This window comes from Polistes canadensis, unplaced genomic scaffold, assembly GCF_001313835.1.
Source record: "Polistes canadensis isolate GaletaPanama2010 unplaced genomic scaffold, ASM131383v1 scaffold_236, whole genome shotgun sequence".
In the NCBI taxonomy this organism is placed as follows: Eukaryota; Metazoa; Arthropoda; class Insecta; order Hymenoptera; family Vespidae; genus Polistes; species Polistes canadensis.
The window spans coordinates 94,590-118,797 of NW_014569783.1; the positions used below are offsets into that span (position 1 = coordinate 94,590).

The following is a 24,208-nucleotide window of genomic DNA, read 5'->3' on the forward strand; positions in this document are numbered from 1 at the left end:
ATTTGTTGAATCAATGTGTATCATCTATAGGGTATCTTCTTATTTTAATACATAGTTATAGTCTAACCTCTAAAATATTTAGCTGAAGTAAAACTGAAGATACTCAAAAGAAATAAAAATCAATAAAAAGGAAAAATGTAATAATGTAATACAGTGAATTTGTTGAATCAAAGTGAATCATGTATAGGGTATCCTCTTATTATAATACATAGTAATAGTCTAACTCTAGAATATKYAGYTBKAGTWAAAATGAAGATACTYAAAAGAAATAAAAATCAATAARAAGAATAAAATAAAAAGACAAAAATGTAAGAATAAAATCCAATGAATTAGTTGCATGAACATTTATAATATCATCTATAGGGTATCCTTTTATTACATAGTAATAGTCTAACTCTAGAATATTCAGCTGTAGTAAAAATGAAGATACTTAAAAGAAATGAAAATCAATAAGAAGAATAAAATAAAAAGAAAAAAATGTAAGAATAAAATCCAGTGAATTAGTTGAATCAACATTTATAATATCATCTATAGGGTATCCTTTTATTACATAGTAATAGTCTAACTCTAGAATATTTAGTTTACCCCTTAGCTCGAGTAGGTTTCTACTGGAGCAACGAAAACTTAATGAGATACTTCGAGTTTAATTTGTTGCACCGTGCTACTCGACCGTTTTCATACTATATCTATCTCTATCTCTCTTTCACTCTTTCGCAAATGCACGTAACGACTTCCACATCTCGAGATGAGTTCCTCCAGAATTCTTGGCGATTCAACCGGAGATGAAAGCGGTGCATTTTGCGAAGTAATAAATTGTCTGCATTAACGAGCCACTGCCGCCAATGCAGTTGCCGCCTCTGTTGCTGATGCTGGATGCTGCTGGGTACTGGGTACTGGGTGCTGGGTACTGGGTGTTGGGTGTGTGCTGATGCTTGGTACTTGCGAAGACTCGCATGAAAAAGAGAAAAGAAAGAAACTGAGGGAGGAGGAGGAAGAGATGTAGGATGAAAGTCGGTGAACCGAGTCGATAATTAGCCCTTACATTTTTTCCCACCCCACCCCCCAAACCCCTTTTTTTTAACATCTTATCGTTGAAGATCTACCAAGGATAAAAAATTATTCTGTCGACGAGAGGAATTAGGTATCAGCGTATCTCAACCGTGGTTTATTCGCTATTCGCCGTTATTATTTATTTAACTTTCAAATTTTTCTAATAACTTTTTGATCGTTTATATATAAAATGAGTCAACTAATATCTTCAAGGGATTTTTGCGGAATACTTCACTGCGATCGTTAAATGAGAGTCGCATCATTCTAACGTGATTATTATTCTTGGAAATTTGCCAGGAAATATATTTCTCTCTCTCTTTCTCTTTCATATTCCTTTTCTTTCTGATATTTGATTGAATTTTTTAATCCTCATATTTGATATCTTTTATTTTTATAAACACCATTTCTGATCCTTAGGATCGAGTAATTTAATGAATGGGGAAAAGGTTGATAAAAGAAAAGAAAAGAAAAAAAGGAAGTGTAGACGAAGAGTGGGAGTATAAAGTGGGTGACGAAGCGGTTTCATAATTAAAACATGTTGATTCAAGTTAATTAAATCGAACTCGGTTGAAATCACGTTCGGCTCGGGACACGTTTTTAAATATGTACTCCTTTGATGTAGGAGCTCCACCCACTGATCTTTTCCTCTCTTTCTTTTTCTTTTATTCTTTCTTTCTTTCTTTATCTAACATAAGACGTTATTCTATTTTATTTTTCTTCGTTAACGTGGACGACAGCTGGTATGATCGAAAAGTCGTTCGCTATAATTAACGAGCGCTTCGCAAGCGGTTCTTATCTTTCGTAAGGATCGTTGTTGTTAAAAAGATTTTACAAAAAAGTCAACTGGTGTTGGTGTAAGTGTTGATGGTGTTATAGTTGCTGCTTCATCAACGTCCAAGTAAAAGTTAAAATAGAAAAAGGAATATATATATTTTGTTGTTGTTGAATAACTTAAAGTGTGCAGAAAAACAACCACACCCACCTACTCATTCAACTTTAATTTAAATCGATCAGTTTTTTCAAACACGCTATCGGAAAAGCTCTTATCTTTCGTAGGATCGTTGTTAAAAAGATTTTACAAAAAAGTAAACTGGTGTTGGTGTTCATGGTGTTGTTTATTATAGTTGCTGCTTCATCGACATCCCAATAAAAGTTAAAATAGAAAAAGGGATTCTTATTTTGTTGCTAAACAACTTAAAATGTGCAGGAAAACAACCACATCCACCTACTCATTCAACTTTAATTTAAATTGATCAGTTTTTCCAAACACACGCTTCCGAAAAAGCTCTCGGGAATCGTTCGAATCTGCCGAATCAAACAGACGATACATTTCTTCCTGCTGATCCTATTTTTTCGGTTCTTTAACATACAATTTTTTTCTTCATCCCCATTCCCCACTTTCTTTTCTTTCTTCTCAAACAAAAACCCTTTTTCTTTTCCTTTCCTATCTTAAAATACGGAAACACGAAAGGAAACACGAAAAGGAAATAGAAAAGAGAGGGGGAACAAAGGGGAAGTGCAGAATTTTATTGCATCGATCATGTGATGCAATTTCCCTTGGAAGGGGGTGAAGCAGAAGACCTGGGAAGAATGAAACGGGGAGGAGGACCAGCAGAAAGGATCGGGTTAATCCGTGGCACACGAATGAAGTTGTAAACCGTGATAAATTAAAAGAAAATAATCTAAAAGAATAGAAAATAATATAAAGATGAAAGGATAGATAAAGATAGATAAAGATAGAGATATAAATGAATTGTGAAAGAAAGAAAATAAGGAAGGAATATAGAAGAAAGATGAAAATGCGAGGTTAGGTTGCATAAATCAGTTTCCGTTATGCGTCGCTTGGCTGAGCAATTCTTGCTTTTGCGTGTCAAGAATAAGAAAAGGAATAGAGACACGACCGATGAGAGGAAGATTCTCTCTTTCTCTATTTCTTTTTATTTCTTTTTTCTTTCGTTTTATCTCGCGAACACTCGAAGGAGTGAGTTAAACCGTGCGGCGGCAGCTTTTTCGAATGCCAAACGTTGATCGCATTGAAACGTAGACTTCTTGGCCAGATTTACACTACGATACTCGGCAAACGTGTCTACCATTTGTCGACGACGAGTGCTACTAAGTAGCGGAGTTTCTTTGACTAATCGTTTTACCATTTTTTCTTACCTCCAATCCCCCCCTCAGCTATAGCCATAGCCATCTTTTATCCCTCATACTTAAGAAAGCAAAACCTCATCGATCTTCTACGATTCGATCAGTTTTTTTTTTCGTTCACATTTTTATGACAAATTCAAAAGTGAAAAAGATACTTGTTAATCTACGAGCAGAAAAAGAGAATAAATTCAAATAGTAAATACAAATAAAGTAAAGTAAATAATCTTTAGAATATGACACGATTGTGTATTACTACGTTGCATTAACCTACTTCTAAAATATTGAATATGAAAACTTGTCAATGATTTTGATCATGTATCCCCTGTTTCTTTTCATATTTCTATATATAGTATCGTATATATAATATAATAATTATTTATGTTAAATGTATATAGAAATATATATATATATATATAAAGTCTGCTTTATCGATGGTGTTAGCAAATGGTATTATATATCCAACTAACTATAATCTATCAATCTCTTTCATCGGATTGACAGCTGCAAAGTTAAAGTTGGCAACTGTTCGAAGAGTAGGTGAAGAAGTTAGTATTGGTGTTGGTTGTTGTTGTTGTTCGGTTCAAAGAGAGTAGTAAGTTGATGGTGATGGGGTTATGGTTATGGTGGTGATGGTAAGCTCGTGGCGTGGCGCGAGCTATACCACCACCATACACACTCTTAAGAAAAGGATTACTTAGCACGGTAATGACGATCGCACGGCAGATGGCGGCCGTGATAAAAACTCGTCTTACCACCGTACCCGTACTCGGTATATAATACACCATCACCACCATCAACCTCCTCCCCCTCTTCTTATTTACCCTCTCTCCCACTTCATCTTTCCCCTTCATCATCATCCTCTTTCCAGACTTTTTAACACGAATAATCTTTTACCTAAAGCCCTTACCGTACTTCCCATACTCTTCAAACGGGCGTGCCTCTTAGTTTCATGCCCGTTCTTATCTAAAACTTCAATATAAAATGCCGTTCATCATTTTTTTCTTCATAATTTCTTCTGTTTTTTTTTTTTTTTTTTTATTTCGGAAAGGGTTGGGGAAATGTACCGAGAAAACGCGATTCGATTTAACACCTATGGTATTATATGTCTATGGCGTGTAGAAATATTTAATTTAGTATATAAATTAAAACAAAAGTATAATTGGGATTGTAAACGTGAAAGGATTTTTTTCTTTTCTATTCAATGTTTAAGAGAAAAAAAAAAAGAAGAAGAAGAGGTTAAGGGGGTTAAGGTTGAACGTTTACTCCATCGAAAAGTTCAATTAATTTAACTGTAAGTGATAGGGATATGGGGAAAGGGGGTAAATTAGAAATAAATTTGATTATATTACACTGGTTGGATTGTTATTTATAGTAATTTTTATCTATGTTACTTTTTTATGATACTACTGTTACAAGGATATCTGTACGTGTTTAGTATAGTTACGAAGTAATAGATATCTAGTTATTTTAGTTGAGTTTACTATTTTTTTTACAGTTGTTCTACGTTTATCCGCCTGCTTTGGTTGTTTTTCGTATGCACCGATGATGCACCACGCCGATGCACGCGTGCAACATCATAAAAATCACGTTTGTGTTGCGTTAGATGTTGTTGTTGTTGTTGTTATTTATTTTTCTTATATTTCAGTCATATACTATCTTCCATACATTTTTTTTTGTATTCTTTCTTCTTTCGCTTCGTCATAATCACGAGAATGGTTGGTTATGGTGAAACGAAGAAAACTATTCCCATATTCATTCTATTTCTATTAGAGATTTTATCTTCTCCTCTTTGAAAATACACAATAAGCAATATTCCATGTGTGCTAATAATACTAGATGGAAGTTATTTCAAATTTTAGTAACCGAGTCTTCCTATAATTTACGTTTAGATTTTACCTATGTATATGTATATGTATATATGTTGATGGTGGTCGATGAGAATGTACTCAGAAACATCCTATTTCACGAGTTATGATTTATAAATGAAAATATAGATACCATCCATACACGAATATCTATTACTATTACTACTAATACTATTATATACGTATTCGTATTTAAAATTTATGTGTGTGCATATGTTGTATATAATCTGATAGATTTCATTGAAATATTTCTACAAAAAAAAATTATAACACCGATGATGATCGTTGATGTTTTTTTCTTAGTATGTGTATCCATGCATGTGTGTTTCCATATATGCGAGATTATTAATTATTGATAATTATTTAAACGATCGAATTATTTTGACACGTTTCGTTACGTGTAGGTGACTTATGGGTTTTCTTTTATTTTTTAAATAAATATATTCAAAGATTATATGTGTGTGTATGGAAGTATCGAAATATATTAAATAAAAAATAAATGAAATGATAAAATAACAAAAGTATATCTGTAAAGTATCGATATATAATATATTCCCAGCTGAGAATATGTGTCTCTCACATATTCGAAGCATGTAATTTGAAAAGGCACTCGATGTCTCTAGCCATGATTTATGTAGGACGCGTACCATCTTGCGGTATATAGAAACTACGATATGACGACGAGAAAAACGAAAAACACCATGAGAAGAGAAGAGATGAAAAGAGAAAAGGTTATAGCGGTTGGTGTTACTGGCACTGTTCATCTAAGGATAATCCTATAAACTGTAGCATATTTCACGTTTACTATCCCGCGGCTTCCTTTCCTTCTTGACGTTTCTTTACATTTTGATAGAAAGCCATAGCATAAACTGGAACTATCATATATGGGGGAAATATTCCTATTTATTTCGTTTTTTTCTTACATTTCGTTAGATTACTCAGTCAAATATTTCGAAATCTGTTTGAACATTAAGTTTTCAAAGTGTTCACAAAGTGTTTCTTCTTTTTTCTGTACAAAAATTCATCTGTCAAAAGTTTTACGTCGAAAATAATATCGAGAAATAAATTATTATTATTTTTATAAGATTTTCATTAGGTTGTAACAATTGCAGTATCTTAAGAATGAACATTTATTGTTTAAATTGAAGTTTGTGTAAGATAAAACTTATTTGACATCGTGTGAATGAAAAATGCATAAAAAAGAACAACAAAAAGAATTTAAGAGCAAAAAAAACAGAATGAATTGAGAGAGGAAACCAAAAAATTTGCAATTTCATTAAGTGTTCGCGTAATATTATTTTTTTTCTATCTTTCTCACTGTTTCCCCTTGCCTTTTTCTTTGAGTGTTTTGCCAAGGAGACCGCAACGGGGATGGTCCCCTTTCCGGTTTGTTCTTTTTCAACTTAAGCGAAAAACTTTGCAATTCTTTGTCAGTTTCTGTTCTTCTTCACAACACAACGCGTCACTTAAATTTCTTTTTCTTGTTTTTGTTCTTGTTCTTGTTGTCCAGAAGTCCCTTTTGCACCGCTTCAAAAACGTGCATTATACGTGCGTGCTGGGTCCTTTGCCCAGCATCTGTAATTCCAACGTACCCCAACGTGTAACCACTCACGCGAATGTGGAAGTTTCTCTCTTAGGTAAAAGAAAGAGACAAAAAAAAACTTTTCTTTGAATTTTTGTATTGTTTTTCTCTACTGCTAAAGAGGAAAAACGAGATTTCAAGTTTGTACTTTTTATTTGAACGTCTCGCATTTATTTCATTTTATTTCTGATATTTTCCTGAGAAGAAATGGAGAGATACGTTTACACGAGGGAAAATAAAATTTATCAACTTTTTTTTCAACTTCATTTAACTTTATAATTTGTTTGTTCCCCATTCGTACCTAAATTTTCTTTTTATTTAATTTGTTTTAAGTTAGATACTTTTTGGTTAATATTTAAAGATCTATTTTTTCGATTAATGTCATAGGTTTAGTTTAATCATTAAAATTATAAAATAAATTATATAATATATATAATAAATTCATTTCTAATCGTATTTTCGTGTGTGTGTTGATAATAATCGGCCTTCGATTGAAGTATCGTTCTGTTTATAATAATAATAATTTATGACGAATCGTATACGATGAAATACGTATTACAAAAAAAGAAATAAGTTTGGGTAGATATGACATCGAATTATAAGAATGCATAAACAAAAAGAATAAAAAGGTAAGAAAAAAAAAGGAATTTTATCGTAAGATTTTTACGCATCGTTCGAATATGAATTTCGAAACGTTCGCAACACGCACTCACGTATTCACGCAATCCGAGTAATCGAGTAGAGTCACGCAGGAATCTAAACGGACTTGACAAAAATTCGCATAATAAACTTAACAGCAGATATGCCATAATTTACGATCAATGACGCACAAGGAAGTAATACCAAAATGACGGATTATCACGTAGAGTTCTTTAATTATCTTTATATTTTTTTCTCACTCGTACGTATTTCGTTTTTTTATATTATATTACCACTACTACTATACCCGATTGTAGAATTAATTATTATTTAAATTATTCTCCTCTCTCACCATCTGATCTCGTACAATTTCTATAACGTGACACACAAATTTTTTATAAATATTATAAATATTATAAATATATTATTATTATTAAATACCTTTTAATACACATATATATTACTTTAAATATATATACTTTTTATATATACGTGTAAACCAATGAAAGGTATCGAATAAGTATACAATTTAATCGATAACATTATTATTAATAATATTATTAACAAAAATATATATATATATATTTCTATGATAAAGATATTAATTAAACATTTCAAATAAATAAATATCCATACGTGAAAGTATATTTATTTGAACATGTATCTTTTTCTTGATAAAAATCTTTCATGTTCATAAACAGATCTTGAATTTAATGTCAACTATTGAACATTGCGTAACGACTTCGGGTATCTTCGTATCGAATAATAAAAAGGAAAATTTTTCATATATATATATATATATAAAATATATAATAAAACAAGAAAGATGAAGGGAGTATTACGAGCTGTCGTTTATCAAGGTAGAATACCTGACGATAGGAAAGCTTGCGGGCTCTTAAAGAGCAAGCTGATATACTTGGTTACGCGTATCTAAACTAATGTAAGTCTCATTACATACTATAAGCAACAGGATCGACGCGAGCCACTCACCAAACTCGTTCCACCAACGAGTTTTATGCATAAACAATCCACCGACGGGAGAGGAGCACTTTATTAAAACCATCCTACCGTTTTTTATGCATTCTGTCTTATATTACATTATTATATATATATGTACAGGTCAGAAAAAAATTTATCTTTATGATATCGATTTTCGGATATAAAAATAATCATTAATTTTTATGATAAGCTATATTGAACAAGAATATATAATATATACGCGTAAATAAAAATGCATTTCGTCTTGTAACAGCAATAATGCATAAAGATTCCAATAATAATAATAATAAAAATAGTAATAAACTGGTCAATAAACTGGTCAATTTTCGAATGATATTAAACTATTTAAACGAATAGAAATTTGTGTTCTAATTTCGGTTTGATAGGTTAAAAATTTGAATTACTTCATGATAATAATAAAATACTTAAAAATGCATTTGAGAAAGATGCAAAAGATATTATTCAGGAAAAAACAAGGAAAACAGAATTAAATGTAATTGAATAGAATAAACATAAAAATTGATTATAGAAAGGGAAACAATTTCTGTTCAAAGGGAAAGGTATTCGTCTATGGGCGTAAGGGCGGAGAACGATTTTAACGCTCGGGATGCACCTTGCGACGGGTGCACTGCTCGCGCGCGGCACGCGACGTTCATTAAGGGCCCCGAGGGCGACTCTCACAAGAGAGAGAAAGAAAAACAGAGTGTGAGAGAGAGAGAGAGAGAGGAAGGGACTTTTTACCGGGGACCTTTCCGTCGGCATCTACGATTCTCTTTCTCTTTCTTTCTCTCTTTTAAATTTTCTTTATTTTTCTTTCTTTTTCTTTCGCACACACACACACACAGTCACACAAACACACTTTCTAGTGGCATACACGAGTTTCTTTTCTTTCGTTGTGTTTGTGTTGGTGTTCGTTTTCCTTCTTCGTCATCTTCGTTGTCGTCTTCTTCGTTGTTGTTCACCAGCAGTGCAGGTCGGTTCTCTGTTGCCTTTTCTTCGTCGGGGGTGGTGGTTAATTTACGTGCCGGCTAATTTACGTCGGCCACTCATCATCTGTGCCGCCTTATTACTGCCCTATTCTATCTTTCTCGCTTATACTTTCTTTCTTTCAAGATCTACCTTCTACATATTCTTTTTCTCTTTTCTTTTCTGTTTTTTTTTTCGGTTCATTTTATTTCTTTTTCCTCTTCTTTTATTAAGCGTTCGTTGGTGCGGGTGGAAATACATTCTCAGACAAAGTATACCATTTTGTTTCTCTTTTTCTTTCTATCTCTCTCTCTCTCTCTCTTTTTTTCGGTCTCAGTTTTTTTTTCCCCATCGTACAAATATGGGTGATGTCTATCACTTGCAACGGATGCAATTAATTCGACGTTTCTCAGTTTTTTTTCTGATGAAACAAGAAAAATAAGGGATGGTACCAAAAGTTCGTGTGTTTATTGTGTATTATTATTATTCCAACTTTTCTTTGCCATTTTATGAACCTTTGCAGATCATGGAAAATACTTTTTAATAACTTTTTTCTATGTTTTCAAATTGTTTTTTCGTAATTCTTAAGTTTTAAATATATACAGGTAAGAGAAAATTATTTATTACAAAAAAATATTAGAAATAACAAATTTTTTAACATCTTCTGCAAATATAATTTAAAAACAGGTTGAAAAATATTATTAAAAAACTCTTTCCCGTTGAAATACTAACTAACAGAACACCACTTGATAAGGAGTTGCATTTAAGATAATATAAAAATATATACAAAAAATTCAAAATTTTAAAAGCATTTTTCTCAAAATTGGCTTCTCATTTTAATAAAATACTTTAGCACGTTAACACCCTAAAGGTATACTACTAATATACCAAAGCTCGTTAAAATCCGTGAGGTCTCCTTGTAAGTATAAAAAATATTTACCTGAACTTTTCGAAAAAATTGCAAAGACGTCATAATTATTAACTTCTAAATAACTAATCAATTTCTTCAGAATATATATATATATAACTTACGTACAATGAAAGATATTTATTATCCTTAATACGATGAAGCAAAGTATGAACATTATCTTATCTTTCTAAATAACTGCAAAATGAGTCATTATTCTACTCGTGGGTGGTGTGTTACGTACCGAGCGGTCAAAGGTACAAATAAATAACAACGAATGAGAAAAAGGAAAAAATGATGAGAAGAAATAGACAGAGAATAAGACAAAGAAAGAAAGAAAGAAAGAAAGAAAGAAAGAAAGTAACACACGATTAAATAAAACGACGTCAACGAGTCGAATCTTTAAGAACGTTGACCGTTCAATGTATTCACAGTGTGTGTATGTATATGTGTATCTATATTAAAATGCCACAGGGTCAAACAAACCTTAGAATAAAATATTTACAAATATATGATATTTATTCATGTTAAATACTATGATAAAATTTATGCACTCTTATAACCAATCATAGAATTTTTTATATGTTTAATGTTTTTTATATGCTTAATGTTTTTTATATGTTAAAATATTATTTAAAAATATGTTTTTACTTATTTTATATATATTAAAAAGTGACTAAAATTAAAATATACTTTTTCAAACAACAAACAAAACAGTATGCGCACGTGCGTGTGTGTATGACACAAGTTATACTAACTCACAAAATTATTTTTAATGTTAGAACCTCATTAAAATTCGTCTGAGGGATGGGGGAGGGGTTTGAGAAAAGAATATATTAAAAAAAATCTAAGTTTGGGTGGGTGTTAGGGTTGTGTATATATTTAAAACGTGTAATTCGAAGGAAGAAAAGAAATGGTAGCAAATTGCTAAGGACTGCTTTACGGGATAGCGTGCAAACTGTTCTCGAAAGAACGAATAAGGTAAGAAAAAGAAAAAAAATAGAGAGAGAGGGAATGAAAAAAGGGAAAGGGAAAGGTAAGGATAGAGAAAGAGAACGGCTGGTGATATTTGCATACGGTTTGATCGCAACGTTCACGTATATGAGGGGAACGTTTACGATATTCGCATAATGAGAAGAGCGTGGGTGTTTCTATTAAGGCATATGGGGGTTTCTATACCTGAACCATCCCATCCTATCCAACGTAGATCTTCTCTCTCTCTCTCTTTCTCTCTTTCTCTTTATATTTCTTTCTACATTGACGTACATCTTCGTTCTGCATCATCGTTTGAACAAAACAACATAGATAGGACCTTTTTAGCTTTTAACATCGATTAGAAGAAAACTGATGCAAAAGTCTAAACGGTAAAAGGGCATGGATGATTATGATGATGATTATGATGATAGGATGGAATATTAAAGGTAAAGAAAAAAGGAAATAGAAAATGTAGGATGAGTATTTCATAGAATTTTCTAGCTCAGCGTGTTCTAAACAGATACAAACCAACCAACCACTACCACTACCACATCAAATCAGATGGAATATAGGAAAGAAAGGAAAAAAAAGTATCTAATACTTTTTGCAGTGTGATTAAAGAGGTACTCGATATCTCAGGTAGGACAGTTCATTACTTTGCAAGTTCTCTTTCATGGTATGCACACTACTAACCCAAATACATTTGGCCAGTTGGATAATAGATTGCTAGAAAAAAAAGTTTTACGAATCGATTTACCAAGAAAATATATATATATGAATGTGTGTGTGTATAAGTATTAACGAATGAGAACAGACGAATGGGTGGTAGATGAATAAACAAGTATTATGGTTGTCTGTTGGACAGACGTAATTGGGAATGGGAAACGTTGTAAAGTATCGTATTCAAGTTTCGTGACACCCACTATATCCGTATTCCTATTTCTCACCGATAAGATTACATAATCGAATAGAATTGAATCGAATTAGATTGAATCGATCGGTCGAACGCGTACCGGACGTCTCGCAAACGTGCCGACGTTTGTTAAACGGTGCGAGGAAAGAAATTCTATAAAAAAATAAAAAAAATAATCACTTGATATCTAATAAAATATTATTATTATTTTTCAATTACCGTGATCTATTTAATCGTTCGTATTGATAAGTAATTATCGTTTTAATTAGTATAATAAAATGTACGAATTGTATGTAACCCCATTGTTAATCATTTAAACAAATTTTATCTTTTTCATTTTTATTATAAGTCGAATTTTATGATATTACAAAAATTTCTATTCGCGAATTTGTTTGACGTTTAAACGTATCTAAATGACTCAATGCAAACTCGATGTGTACCGAGGACAGACGTTAAACTTGCAGACGCATTAACACCTCGATAATCTCGGCCATCGATGACGAAAAAAGAAAAAGATCAAATGAGAACGAAAAAGACATAGAATAAGAGATAGAAAGAGAAAGAAAGTTCAAGATTGAACCATACATACCAGTTAAAAACTATCGTTGAGAGTTAACTTTGGTGATTTTTCCTAGTTGCGATTAAACTCACGCGAATAATAAAACGAGGAAGTGTTAAATATACGTGTGTGTATATGTGTGTATGTTGAGAGAAGAAGAATGTTAGCAGAGATTCTGAGAAAATATGTTAGAGTAGACTAGTCTTCTTCTTCTTCTTCTTGTACACTTTTGATTTTTCTTTTTATTCGACGAGAAGTGTGTATGAGAGAGACAGTTTAAAAGTTTAAACGCTTGCGTGCCGAGTTCGAGGGCGACAAAATGAGACAGGCTTAAGGAATCGCCCACGCCTTGTACACTGTCGCCTGTCAGCTTCGAATTAACCCGCAATTACGCGATAACGTTCGTCGTACGAGTGCTGCCTTCGAGAGAAGCCAGCCAGTTTCTTATTTTCCAACATTCGTGTACTTCTTCTTCCCTGTTTGTTTGTATCTGTGTGTAGATGTTTAAATGTGTAAGTGTACACGTTTGACACGTCACGCTTATGTATGTATATATGTGTATATATAAGTAGATGTACGATTTAAGTAGGTACGTTAAAAGTATGTACGTGTCTCTGTGCGTGCAACGATTTGAAATTCCACGGAAGGTCGTCCCTATCCGTGAATAAATCGAAACTCTCTTCTTTTTTATGTTTCTTTTTTTTTTTTTTTAACATCGGTCACTTGTACGTAGCGTCCGTTCGGAAGGAATACAGAATTTGATATCTTTCCTTGACGAGTGCTACTACCAATACTTCGTTCATTCGTATTACACGATCTTATCAAAGAGACACGCGAAGGAAAGTTATAGATTTATTTGATTGATATTTTTATACTAAAAGTAAATAGATTTTAATGAAACTTATATTAAATTAAAGTACAATCTTTTGTCTACGCGTAGAATACCATATCGAGATATAAATTCAGCATGTAACGTTCAGGAAATATCAGAGAGGGCAATGCTGTAAATTATGCATCTTTGCAATTTCTTTGTAAAGTTTTGGTAAATATTTTTTATACTGAAAGTAAATAGATTTTAATAAAATTTATATTAAATTAAAGTACACTCTTTTGTCTACGCGTAGAATACCATATCGAGTTATAAATTTAGCATGTAAAGTTCAGAAAATATCAGAGAACTCAATGCCGAAAATTGTGCATCTTTACAATTTCTTTGTAAAGTTTCGGTAAATATTTTTTATACTAAAAGTAAATAGATTTTAATGAAATTTATATTAAATTAAAGTACACTCTTTTGTCTACGCGTAGAATACCATATCGAGTTATAAATTTAGCATGTAAAGTTCAGAAAATGTCAGAGAACTCTATGCCGAAAATTGTGCATCTTTGCAATTTCTTTGAAAAGTTTTGGTAAATATTTTTTATACTTTTAGCAAATGGATTTTAATGAAACTTATATTAAGTTAAAGTACAATCTTTTGTCTACGCGTAGAATACCATATCGAGATATAAATTCAGCATGTAAAGTTCAGGAAATATCAGAGAGGGCAATGCTGTAAATTATGCATCTTTGCCATTTCTTTGAAAAGTTTTGGTAAATATTTTTTATACTAAAAGTGAATAAATTTTAATGAAATTTCTATAAAATTAAAATACACTCTTTTCTCTACACGAACAATACATTGTCGACCCATAAATTCAGCATGTAAAGTTCAGGAAATATCAGAGAGGGCAATGCTGTAAATTATGCATCTTTGCCATTTCTTTGAAAAGTTTTGGTAAATATTTTTTATACTTTTAGCGAATGGATTTTAATGATTTTTATATGAAATTAAAGTGCATTCTTTTGTCTACGCGCAGAGTATCTTTTCGCGTTATAAAACAATCTGCAAAGATTCAGAAAATGTCAGAGAATGCAATGTTCTAAATTTTTTCTAGTTTTCCTTTTTTTTTTTTCTCTCTCTCTCTCTCTCTCTCTCTCTATTTTTGTTTCTTTCTCTATTCTTTTCTCTTCTGTACGATCAATGCTTTTCACGTAGTATTTATTTGCGGCTCATTTGCGCGAGCGTTGCATTCATTCGATGCAACCTGTGTACAATGCAGCAACACGAGAGAAAGAAAGCAACGAGCATATGTGTTATATGCTTCTCATGCTTATGTATATATATATAGATGCGTATACGTATATATATACATAGAAACTCGACTCTGCGCAACTAAATTTCGGAATCTGCAGTTCTCCTGCAGTGCAGTGGTGTGCCCATTGGGTGGCTGTTTATGCTACTGCTGTTTCTCTTTTGATGCAACTGCGAGACACATAGAAATGCAAAATAAATCGCATTATACATTAACAGGTGTTATAATAATAATAATAATAATAATAATATTAATAATATATAACTATAGACGAGATGACAGTTTTTTTTCTAACTAGAAGAAACTAGAAATGGAATCCCCCTTGTCATTTTTTCGAAAATAATTGCAAAGGTCCCCTTATCCTTCCCTCCTTCCTCTCCTCTTCTGTTGAGTAAAAAGATAATTAACTAAATTGTTAAGGATCGATAAACACACAACTAACTAACACGTTTGAATTTCTAATACTTCGATAGAATTTTTTTTTCTCATAAGGATGTCAATTTTTATCATAACTTTTTCTATCTTCACGCGTAATCTATGTTATTCATTGTTAATACATTTAATATTACTGATCAAATCGAAATTCAATCGATTGATTATATATATATATGTCTTTCTATGAATAATGAAAAAAAAGAGAGAGATAGATAGATGCATGATCGTGTTGACGCGCCTCTTTATGTCATTAAGAAGAATATTTTAAACGTCTTGACGTACGTAAATAATTAATAATATATTAGAGATTGTGCGATAGCAACAAGGGCAAACGTTAGACACCAACCTGTTGTTTATTGGATAAAACGTGATGTCGTTTCTGGAATCCCCTCTCCTCTTCCCACCACTAATGTGTAAGAAAAAAGAAAAAATAATCTGTCACGAATACTTTTACAATGGTTGTATGTGTGTGGTTTTTTTTTTCTTTAATAATTTATTGTTTTTCTATTTATTAATCACCGAGTGTCGTCGCGTACATACCGATCGGTAAATAATCGATAGGTTAGTGTAATTAATGCGAATTAGTCTAATCGTATGGATTGATTTTTCCATTGAATTATCAGAACGATAGATATATGTTTGAGTACTCACGTTTTAATTATCATTACAACTGTTTATTGTTATAAATCGGATATACAATGCAATTGTATTTTAACACAACCGAATGAAATTAATTATTTTCTAATTTGTAATCACGTTTTAACATTTATATTTATTTCAGTTTAGATCTCTTATATTTTATCGATAATAATATAAGTCTTAATAATATTATGAAAGGATTATAATTATTTATTCATTTAACGAGGAAAAACGAATTCAAATATTCGTAGAAACTGTAAAAAACAAAAATGATGTGTGTACTTATTTACGAACATAAGAAGTTATACTTCTTTAGCGTAACAAAATGAACATAACCTCAAAAATAACTTCAATTTTCCCGCGCATCGTAAATATCGGCAACTTCGTGGTGTAGATTTTTCGGTCGCATCTAACCTCACTTTCTAAAACGCGCCAAATGAAGTATAACTTCAAAAAAAAAACAATTTGTATAACAACCACAGTAAAATTTGTCTTTACCAACATGATTTGTGGTGGTCTTGATAAATTTTCTTCATTTTTACACGAGTAAAAATAAAATGGAAATTATTGAAAGTTCGTTTGCACCTGTTGACGATGACGCTGAGAAAAAGTTAGAAATTGGGTATAATGAGAAAAAAAAACCTATTTAATTTCTTAAAAGAAAGATAGAGATATATATATATATAGAGAGAGAGAAGAAAAAAAGGAAAAAGAAAGAAACTTTATCGGTGTGTACGTGTTTGTGTCGGTGCCTTAATCGCTTTCACAGCCGGTACAGGTGACTTCTTAGGTGAGGGCAAGAAGAAGAAGAAGAAGAAGAAGAAAACGAAGTAGACGAGGACGAGGACGAAGAAGAAAGAGTAGAACGAGAATGAGGATGAAAAAGAGGAGTAGAAGGATGAGGATGAGGATGTTGATGAGGGGTTAGGGGTGTTGGGGGAGGAGGTTTCATGTAAACGCGCCAGTCAAGTTGGTATACGCTCGTATATAACTTTCAGGTGTTCCCTCTTATGCTCTTTTTGAATTCTATCGAGCACCAGTGATGGTGGTTATGGTGGTGGTGGTGGTGTTTGCGATGGTTAAAGTTGGTGGTTGCTCGTTAATGATTCTTAGCCAGTTTTACATTCACGCTCCCCCTTCTACGCGAAGTGGGAGGAAGAAGAGAAGAAGAAGAAGAAGGGGGAAGAAAGGGGGGAAGGGGGGTGACTAAGGCAAGGTGCAACAAGCCATAAAAAGGCAATGACGCGCAAGGAACGACGACGACGATGGTGACGGTGACGGTAAAATTGCGAGAAGTTTAATTATCGGTGTGAGTGAGTAAACTTCAAAAAGAAAAAGATGATTTCTAAGACACTTTGCTTATCTTACCAATCAGATTATCGAATCAGATAACTATCGAAATAATTCGTGAACTAATTTCTATGGTATGTTTTACTTTTCGTTTGAAATTAAACAGGGGATTGTTGGGAGGAGGATGATGGGGGAGGGGTACTTTGAAATAATTCATTACGATCAAAATTCATGTACGAAAATAAAAAAGAATAATGCAAATGATTGACAATGAATATGTATGGGGGTGGGACGAGTGATAGATGTAGATAACATCGAATCAATTTTTAAATCATAATTTAGTTTTGTTTAACAATCCTGATACGTTTTAATCATTTTTGTTATCTTTTTATTATTTCTTTTTTTCTTCTTTTCTTTTCTCGTCTTTTTTAGAACACAAATCACCGAACGTTTAATTACCGTCCAATATCCAATGAATAGTCATTAATCACTATACCGATAAACCGTAATTTTCCGGACGACGATAAAATCTGTCGCACGACGTACGTACTTTTACCTCTACACGCATATTATATATATATATACACTTATTATACTTGTACTCTGATAGGTTCGTTTAACTTTGCCGATAATACCATGGTCGTTTATATTGTAGTTTTATTTTATGGTGTAGAAGTTTGATTACATTTAATTTTACATTCGCGTAATTTCACTAAACCATTTAATTAATTCGTCCGAAATGTTTTCGTTATCCTATTCGTTCCCAGAAACAATCATTAGTCAAACTCGATGAAAAAATGATTATTAGTTTGAACGTAGAAAAAAAAAATAGATTTAACACTTAGACTACTATATATGCGTTTGATTATTGTTTAGAATCTTGTCCCATGAAAATTATATTAACAAACGAACACGAACAGTTTCATTTATTATTAATCAATGGAAAAATAAGTCAATAATAATGATAAACTATTTCGTATCTAAAAAAAAACACTTCAGTTAAAAGTGTTCAGCACTGAAAGGGTTAAAAGAAGATCCCAAAAAAAAAGAATCGATGCGAAAGACCTTCTCGGTAAGAAAAAGAAGATTCTCAGCGATCCTTTATCATCTAAAAGTCGTCGTATCCTATAGTACGAAAGAAAAGAAGATAAAAAGAAGAGAAGAAGGGTAGAGAAGAGAAGAGAAGAGGCATCGGTTTCTCTTCGGTAGCCCGTCTGGTTTTTTGGTAGCAGTTTGCCGTAGCTTCACCGCCACTGAGTGAGTAGGATAGCTCGTCTGCCCTAAAGGGCCAAAGAGAGTACTCTCTTTCCTTCCGAAAGGGAGGAATGGTAGATAGATCTGAAAGTAGTAGTAAAAGATACGAGTACATTTACGATTAGATCAACAACATTTTATTCGAATTTTTATCTAAAAATATGAATGAATAAAAGAAAATATATTATATATATATATATATATAATATTCATATTATATACTAAAAAATACAGTATATATATAATATACATTTTAAAATATATTTATTAAAAACAAATCATAATTTATAATTTAATTTTATTATTATTATTAATATTATTATTATTTATTCATGCATTTCGTACGTATTTGAAGATATGAAAATCGTAGAAAGTATATAGAACAAAATGTATTTGAAGTCGTGTTAAACCCATCGCTGAATTTTATACGGTACACCCGGTATATATCGGTAGATCGTGCGGGAGAAAGATCAAGCGTTCCACCCACGCCCACATCTCAACCTGTTCTGTATTTCCTCTCAAGTCGAGTCGTGGTTACAGGTGCCTCCTTCGGGGCATTCCTTGCCAAGGAATTCTTCACGGATGATCCTCTCCTCGCTTCTGCTACCTTGCAGAATCCTTTCCCCCCCGTTCCTCACCCCCGTTTCTTCCCCCTGTTCCCCCTTTCCTTAGATCGACGTTTCGTCCTCGACCACCAAGTCGAGTCTCATCGTTCTGACCGATGTATTCGATGATCTCGATACAAGATTCATCTTTAAAATCGTGGGATCATTTTTCTTCGAGCTTCTTAACATTAATTTTTTTTCTCCTCCCCCTCTTCGAGAATTAGGGTACATAGATAAAAATATCCCCAGTGTATTTTTAATATTTCGCAAATTAATTTTATATATTTTGTTGTTGTAGTCAGCAAACAATATTTCGAATACTTTTGTTTTAAAGTTGATAGGATTGTTGAGTTAAAGTACAAATCAAAGTTATTAAAAATATTTCAGTAAAAAGGGGGTAAATAAAACGATGATGACAACGAAATTAATTTTATATATTTGTTGTTGTAGTTAGCAAACAATATTTCTAATACTTTTGTTTTAAAGTTGATAGGGATGTTGAGTAAAAAAAAAAATCAAAGTGATTAAAAATATTCCAATAAAAAGGGGGTTAATAAAACGTTGATGACGGCAACAAAATTAATTTGATATTTTTTCTATTTTCTTGGCAAACAATATATCTAATATTTTTGTTTTAAAGTTGATAGGATTGTTGAGTAAAAATAAAAATCAAAGTGATTAAAAATATCCCAATAAAAAGGAAGTAAATAACGATGACGACGTCGTTGATGACGACAACGATGATGACGGAGTAAAGGAAAGGGGAAGGGAAAGAAGGGTAAGGGGGGAGAGGAACGAGCCAAGTACGCCCACACCTTTTTTCTCCTTGGGGACCTGTTCTCGGCTTTTACGTTCTGACATCTTTTCACTCCGTTTACGAGTCCCCTTTACGTTTTACGACCGATCATCGGAGCCCTTTCTCTCCGTGAGAGATTCTTTTACCGTGCGGCGGCAGGTTTCTCTCTTTCTTTCTCTGAAGACGACTATCATATGACGAGAGAGAGAAAAAGAAAATAATAATAAAGATAGAAAGGGATAAGGGAAAGGAAGAAAAAAGGGAGAGCCGGCTTTCTTTGCTTAAATGCAAAAAAAAAAAAAAAGAAAGGAAGAAAGATTTAAAGGGATAAAAAGATACACATAACGATCATTGTAAAATCATCCTAATCGATAACTCTTTTGTATTATGAAAATGATTTTCTTTATGTAAATTAAAAATTTATGTCACTTTTTTTTAAATATTTTCTTCTTGTTGTTATAAAAACTAACTGCACGTATATGTAGATTTTTGTACGTTTAATTAGATAGAGAGAAAGATTTTAATGACTGGTGAGGATAAGTAATCGAGAATTGAAGTTTTTTAGGCAAAAAGTTACTAGGATTCAATTTACAGTGTTGCGATCCCAGTCGATTTGCTGCACACCATATGATGTTACTTAATCTAAAATTGAAATGCATTCGTGACTGTTACCTACTCGTTTAACGCGCGATTTTATGATAGAACACCTGATGTTGTGATAAATGAAGATGCTAAAACATTTTCGAAGCAGACACGTGTAGAGAAAGGGGTGTTTGTATTAATTTTCATTGCGTTTTTTAGGTTAACTTGCAATTAGATATCGATAAAAGCGACATCTAGTTTTTCTCGTTTTAAATTCGTTTTAAACGTTGTAATATCGTGACAGAAAACCAAAAATTCACTAAAATTTAGTTATATTTTCTTTTATTTCACGGTAAATAAATGATACAATTTTTAATCGAATCAAATTGTTTGTTTGTTGAATCGTAAAATAGGTTAGATCAGAAATCGAATTAAAAATGTTGAGAGAAACGTAGGAGGATTCACTAAATAGGCTAATTATTGAAATTACATGAACATTTGGATATCTTTTTGGTGGGATTGAAGTGTCCCACTTTGAAATATTGCAACAACTGCATGCACATAGGCACAGTGGAACTATTTGAATCCCATCATATACAAACAAAATTGAGTTAAACTATTACTATTTTCTTTATAATTTTACATAACGTGATACCTTTATTATTCAAAATAAATCGAATGTAGTTTGATTTAAAATGTTTATGCACAATACAGGGCTATTTGATTAAATCAGAAATCCTGTGATGCGAAAATAAATATTGGATACCAATATAAATAGGAAATTGTTGATTGAATTGTTGCAGGACGAGGTGGGAGGTAGTACGACGGTTGTAGCAGAGGGTGTAATAGGCGGCATAAGGGGCCCAGGCGGCGGGTGCCGCGCATCCTCGATGACTATGGCCGAGAGCGCCGTGGAGGACGCCGCAGCCGCGCCCCCGGGTCCGGCAAAGCCGCCCCCGCCCTCCTGTACGAACAATAATACCCTGGCGGCGACGGCTAATAGGAATCATAGGATTCCAAGAAAGAGGAAACGACTGGCCCAAGTACTCGACATATTGCAAGCCCATCGGAGTTCGCCGTCGGAGGGGGAGGTTTTGAGGTTCGAGGGCAACGGGCCAGCATCCGAGGAAGAGGAGGACGTGTTCAGTTCACCGAGGTCGTCTTCGAGGTCGGCCGTTGACAGTCCGTCAGCTTTGAACATTCAACCTTTGAGGCTTAAGGACGAGGATTCTCCCGTAACGCCAACGGGAGGGGAGGAGGAGGAGGAGGAAGAAAATCCGATGTCCAGTTCGACGACGACGACGAGTACAATTACGACAACTGCAACTGCATCTACCACGACGGCGATTACGACGACAACAACTACAACGGTTGGCGAAGGAGGAGGAGGGGAGGATCAACGAAATCATCATCATCATCACAACCACCATCACCATCACAATCATCATCATCATCATCACAGGAGCCGTCATCATAACAATCGGAACTTACCGTACAATAATAAAACACGGCAGAACCCGAATCAAAAATCGTCCGCGTCGAATCGTTCCTCTTCAACAACGGGCAAGCCGAACAACGGTGCTTGTGCTTGCGCGCAGTGCAGTCAGTCCCCTAATTCGATGTTGCATTCACCGACGTCGCCGTTAACGCCATTGACTCCGTTGACCCCGCTGACACCATTGTCCCTACCACCGCTAACGCCGTACAGCTTCGAACAGTACATGCACACCAAATACCTGCCGGATATATTTCGCGGACGCAGTCATTCGGACACCGATGTGTTGTCCAGCTGGGAACAGAGGATACCACCTGCCTCGACGTCCTCCTCGATGTCATTGATGGTAAATCAAAATCATCCGCTGCGCGGCAGCTCGTTGGAGTGCGAAACGACGATGACGATGACGACGACGACGATGGGGACAACGACGACGAGCACGACGACGACGACAAGTCCGCAGGAGTTACCGTTGGACCTTTCGATGAAAAATTTAATGGCGTCGGCGGCGGCCGCTGCAGCAGCAGCCGCGGCAGCAGCAGCAGCAGCAGCAGCAGCGGGGGGCAACAGACCTCCGGCACTTCGACTATTACCGGCTGGCATAGTGACGAGGGGCTCCGTGAGTGTCCCAGTCGTCAGAGGTGACGTCGCATCACCGACGACTAAGGAGAGCGTTGCCGTGAGATACAACCTTGAAGTTTCACCGGTTGTCGAGGAGATGCCGCCCGGTGCCGATTTAGCTTATGTCTGTCCGGAATGCGGACAGATGTTTAGCCTTCACGACAGGCTCGCCAAACACATGGCCTCGAGGCATCGCAAACAGGGCCCACACGACGCCTCGGCAAAGGCATATCTCTGCGACGTATGCCAAAGGAGCTTCGCTAGGTCTGATATGTTGACGAGACACATGAGGTTGCATACAGGTGTAAAGCCGTACACGTGCAAAGTATGCAACCAGGTGTTCAGTAGGTCAGATCACCTAAGCACTCATCAGCGAACACACACTGGCGAGAAACCCTACAAATGTCCAGACTGTACCTACGCGGCATGTCGCAGGGACATGATCACTAGGCATCAGAGGACCCACAATAAGTTCCTTGAAAGCCAAGGAAGAGCTTCGGGAGCTAGCGGCCCGACCAAAACCGAACCTGGTTCGCTACCATCCGATGGAGCCAGTAGTCCTACTTCTTATGGACAACCCATGCCATCGTCTCCTTCCTCCACTGGGCCCCCCATCAAAACCGAATGACGACGAGCCATTGGACGACCTTGGTTTCTTTCATCATCATCATTACCTCGAGCTCCGATTTCGCGAAGAACTCGCGGACGTACCTCCGTCCTCGCTGATTCTTTTTCGACAACTTTTCGCGAACTCGAGCGTGGAACTTCGCGTCGTCGTAATCAGCGCGAATCTCGACGTTGAAAATAACACAAATGGAGAACACTCCTGTCTCGGACTGTATTATCCCTTAATCCTTCATCCCTTTTTTTCTTTCTTTCTTCCTTCCTTTTTCCTTTTCTTAATTATTCTTTTTCCTCGTACACGTTATGATCGCGTATCGAAGGAAAATTCTAACCTAACCTAAAAAAACTCTCTCGCTCTCTTTTTCTCTTCGATCGATCATCATACTAATCCCCTATAAGCGTATTTCAATCGAAAATTTTTAAGCGTACTACTACAACACACGTGCCAAAACTCTTTTTCCTCGATCCAATTAGATTAATTGTTATTCGGGGGAAAAATTATTAATATGTCCTTTAATCTGAGATTAAATAATTTGACATAACCTATAAGTATAAGAAAACATTCGTGAAGACACACTTTTTTTTTATGCACAGCTAGCTGATTATTTAACGAAAATTCGAGTGTTGTGCCAAATTAGTACAGAATTAATCGAGAAAATAATTATTTTCTCAATCGTTCTCGAGATTTATTTAATTCCTTTTCAAATTCAACCGTTACATTGTTCGATACAGTAACGAAAAAAAAAACATATATATATATATATCTATATAATATATATTTGATTTCATTTTTACGATATATATATCCCATACATAGAGATATGTATATTTTTTTATTTTTATATAAATTAATTCCCACATTAAGTCGTTTGTTATTGGAAATATATTTTGAGATTTACAACGAATCTCTTCCCGAATTTTCAAGAGAGTTTCCATTAAAAATATACAAAATGAAAAATCAATATTAATTAGGCAAAGAGAAGGGTTACAAAATAATGATCGATAGTTAACGAATTGTACCTGCCGAACGAGAGAAAACTACAAGTTGAAAGGTTATATAAAAAACATGTAGAGATAACGTTAATTAGTATGTAATTATTATTATTATTATTATTATTATATTACTAT

The 24,208-nt window shown here is 34.0% G+C and overlaps 1 protein-coding gene across 1 annotated transcript in view; it reads left to right on the forward strand.

The window, feature by feature from the left end:
* Positions 1-23,857, forward strand: part of LOC106790413 (early growth response protein 1) — a gene marked incomplete at its 5' end in the record, with an annotated part of 47,904 nt that extends 24,047 nt beyond the window's left edge. Inside the window, one exon of the mRNA XM_014755276.1 lies at positions 21,144-23,857. Coding sequence (XP_014610762.1) covers positions 21,144-23,084 — 1,941 coding nt within the window. The remainder of the gene's footprint in view (positions 1-21,143) is intronic.
* Positions 23,858-24,208: the final 351 nt, after the last annotated feature.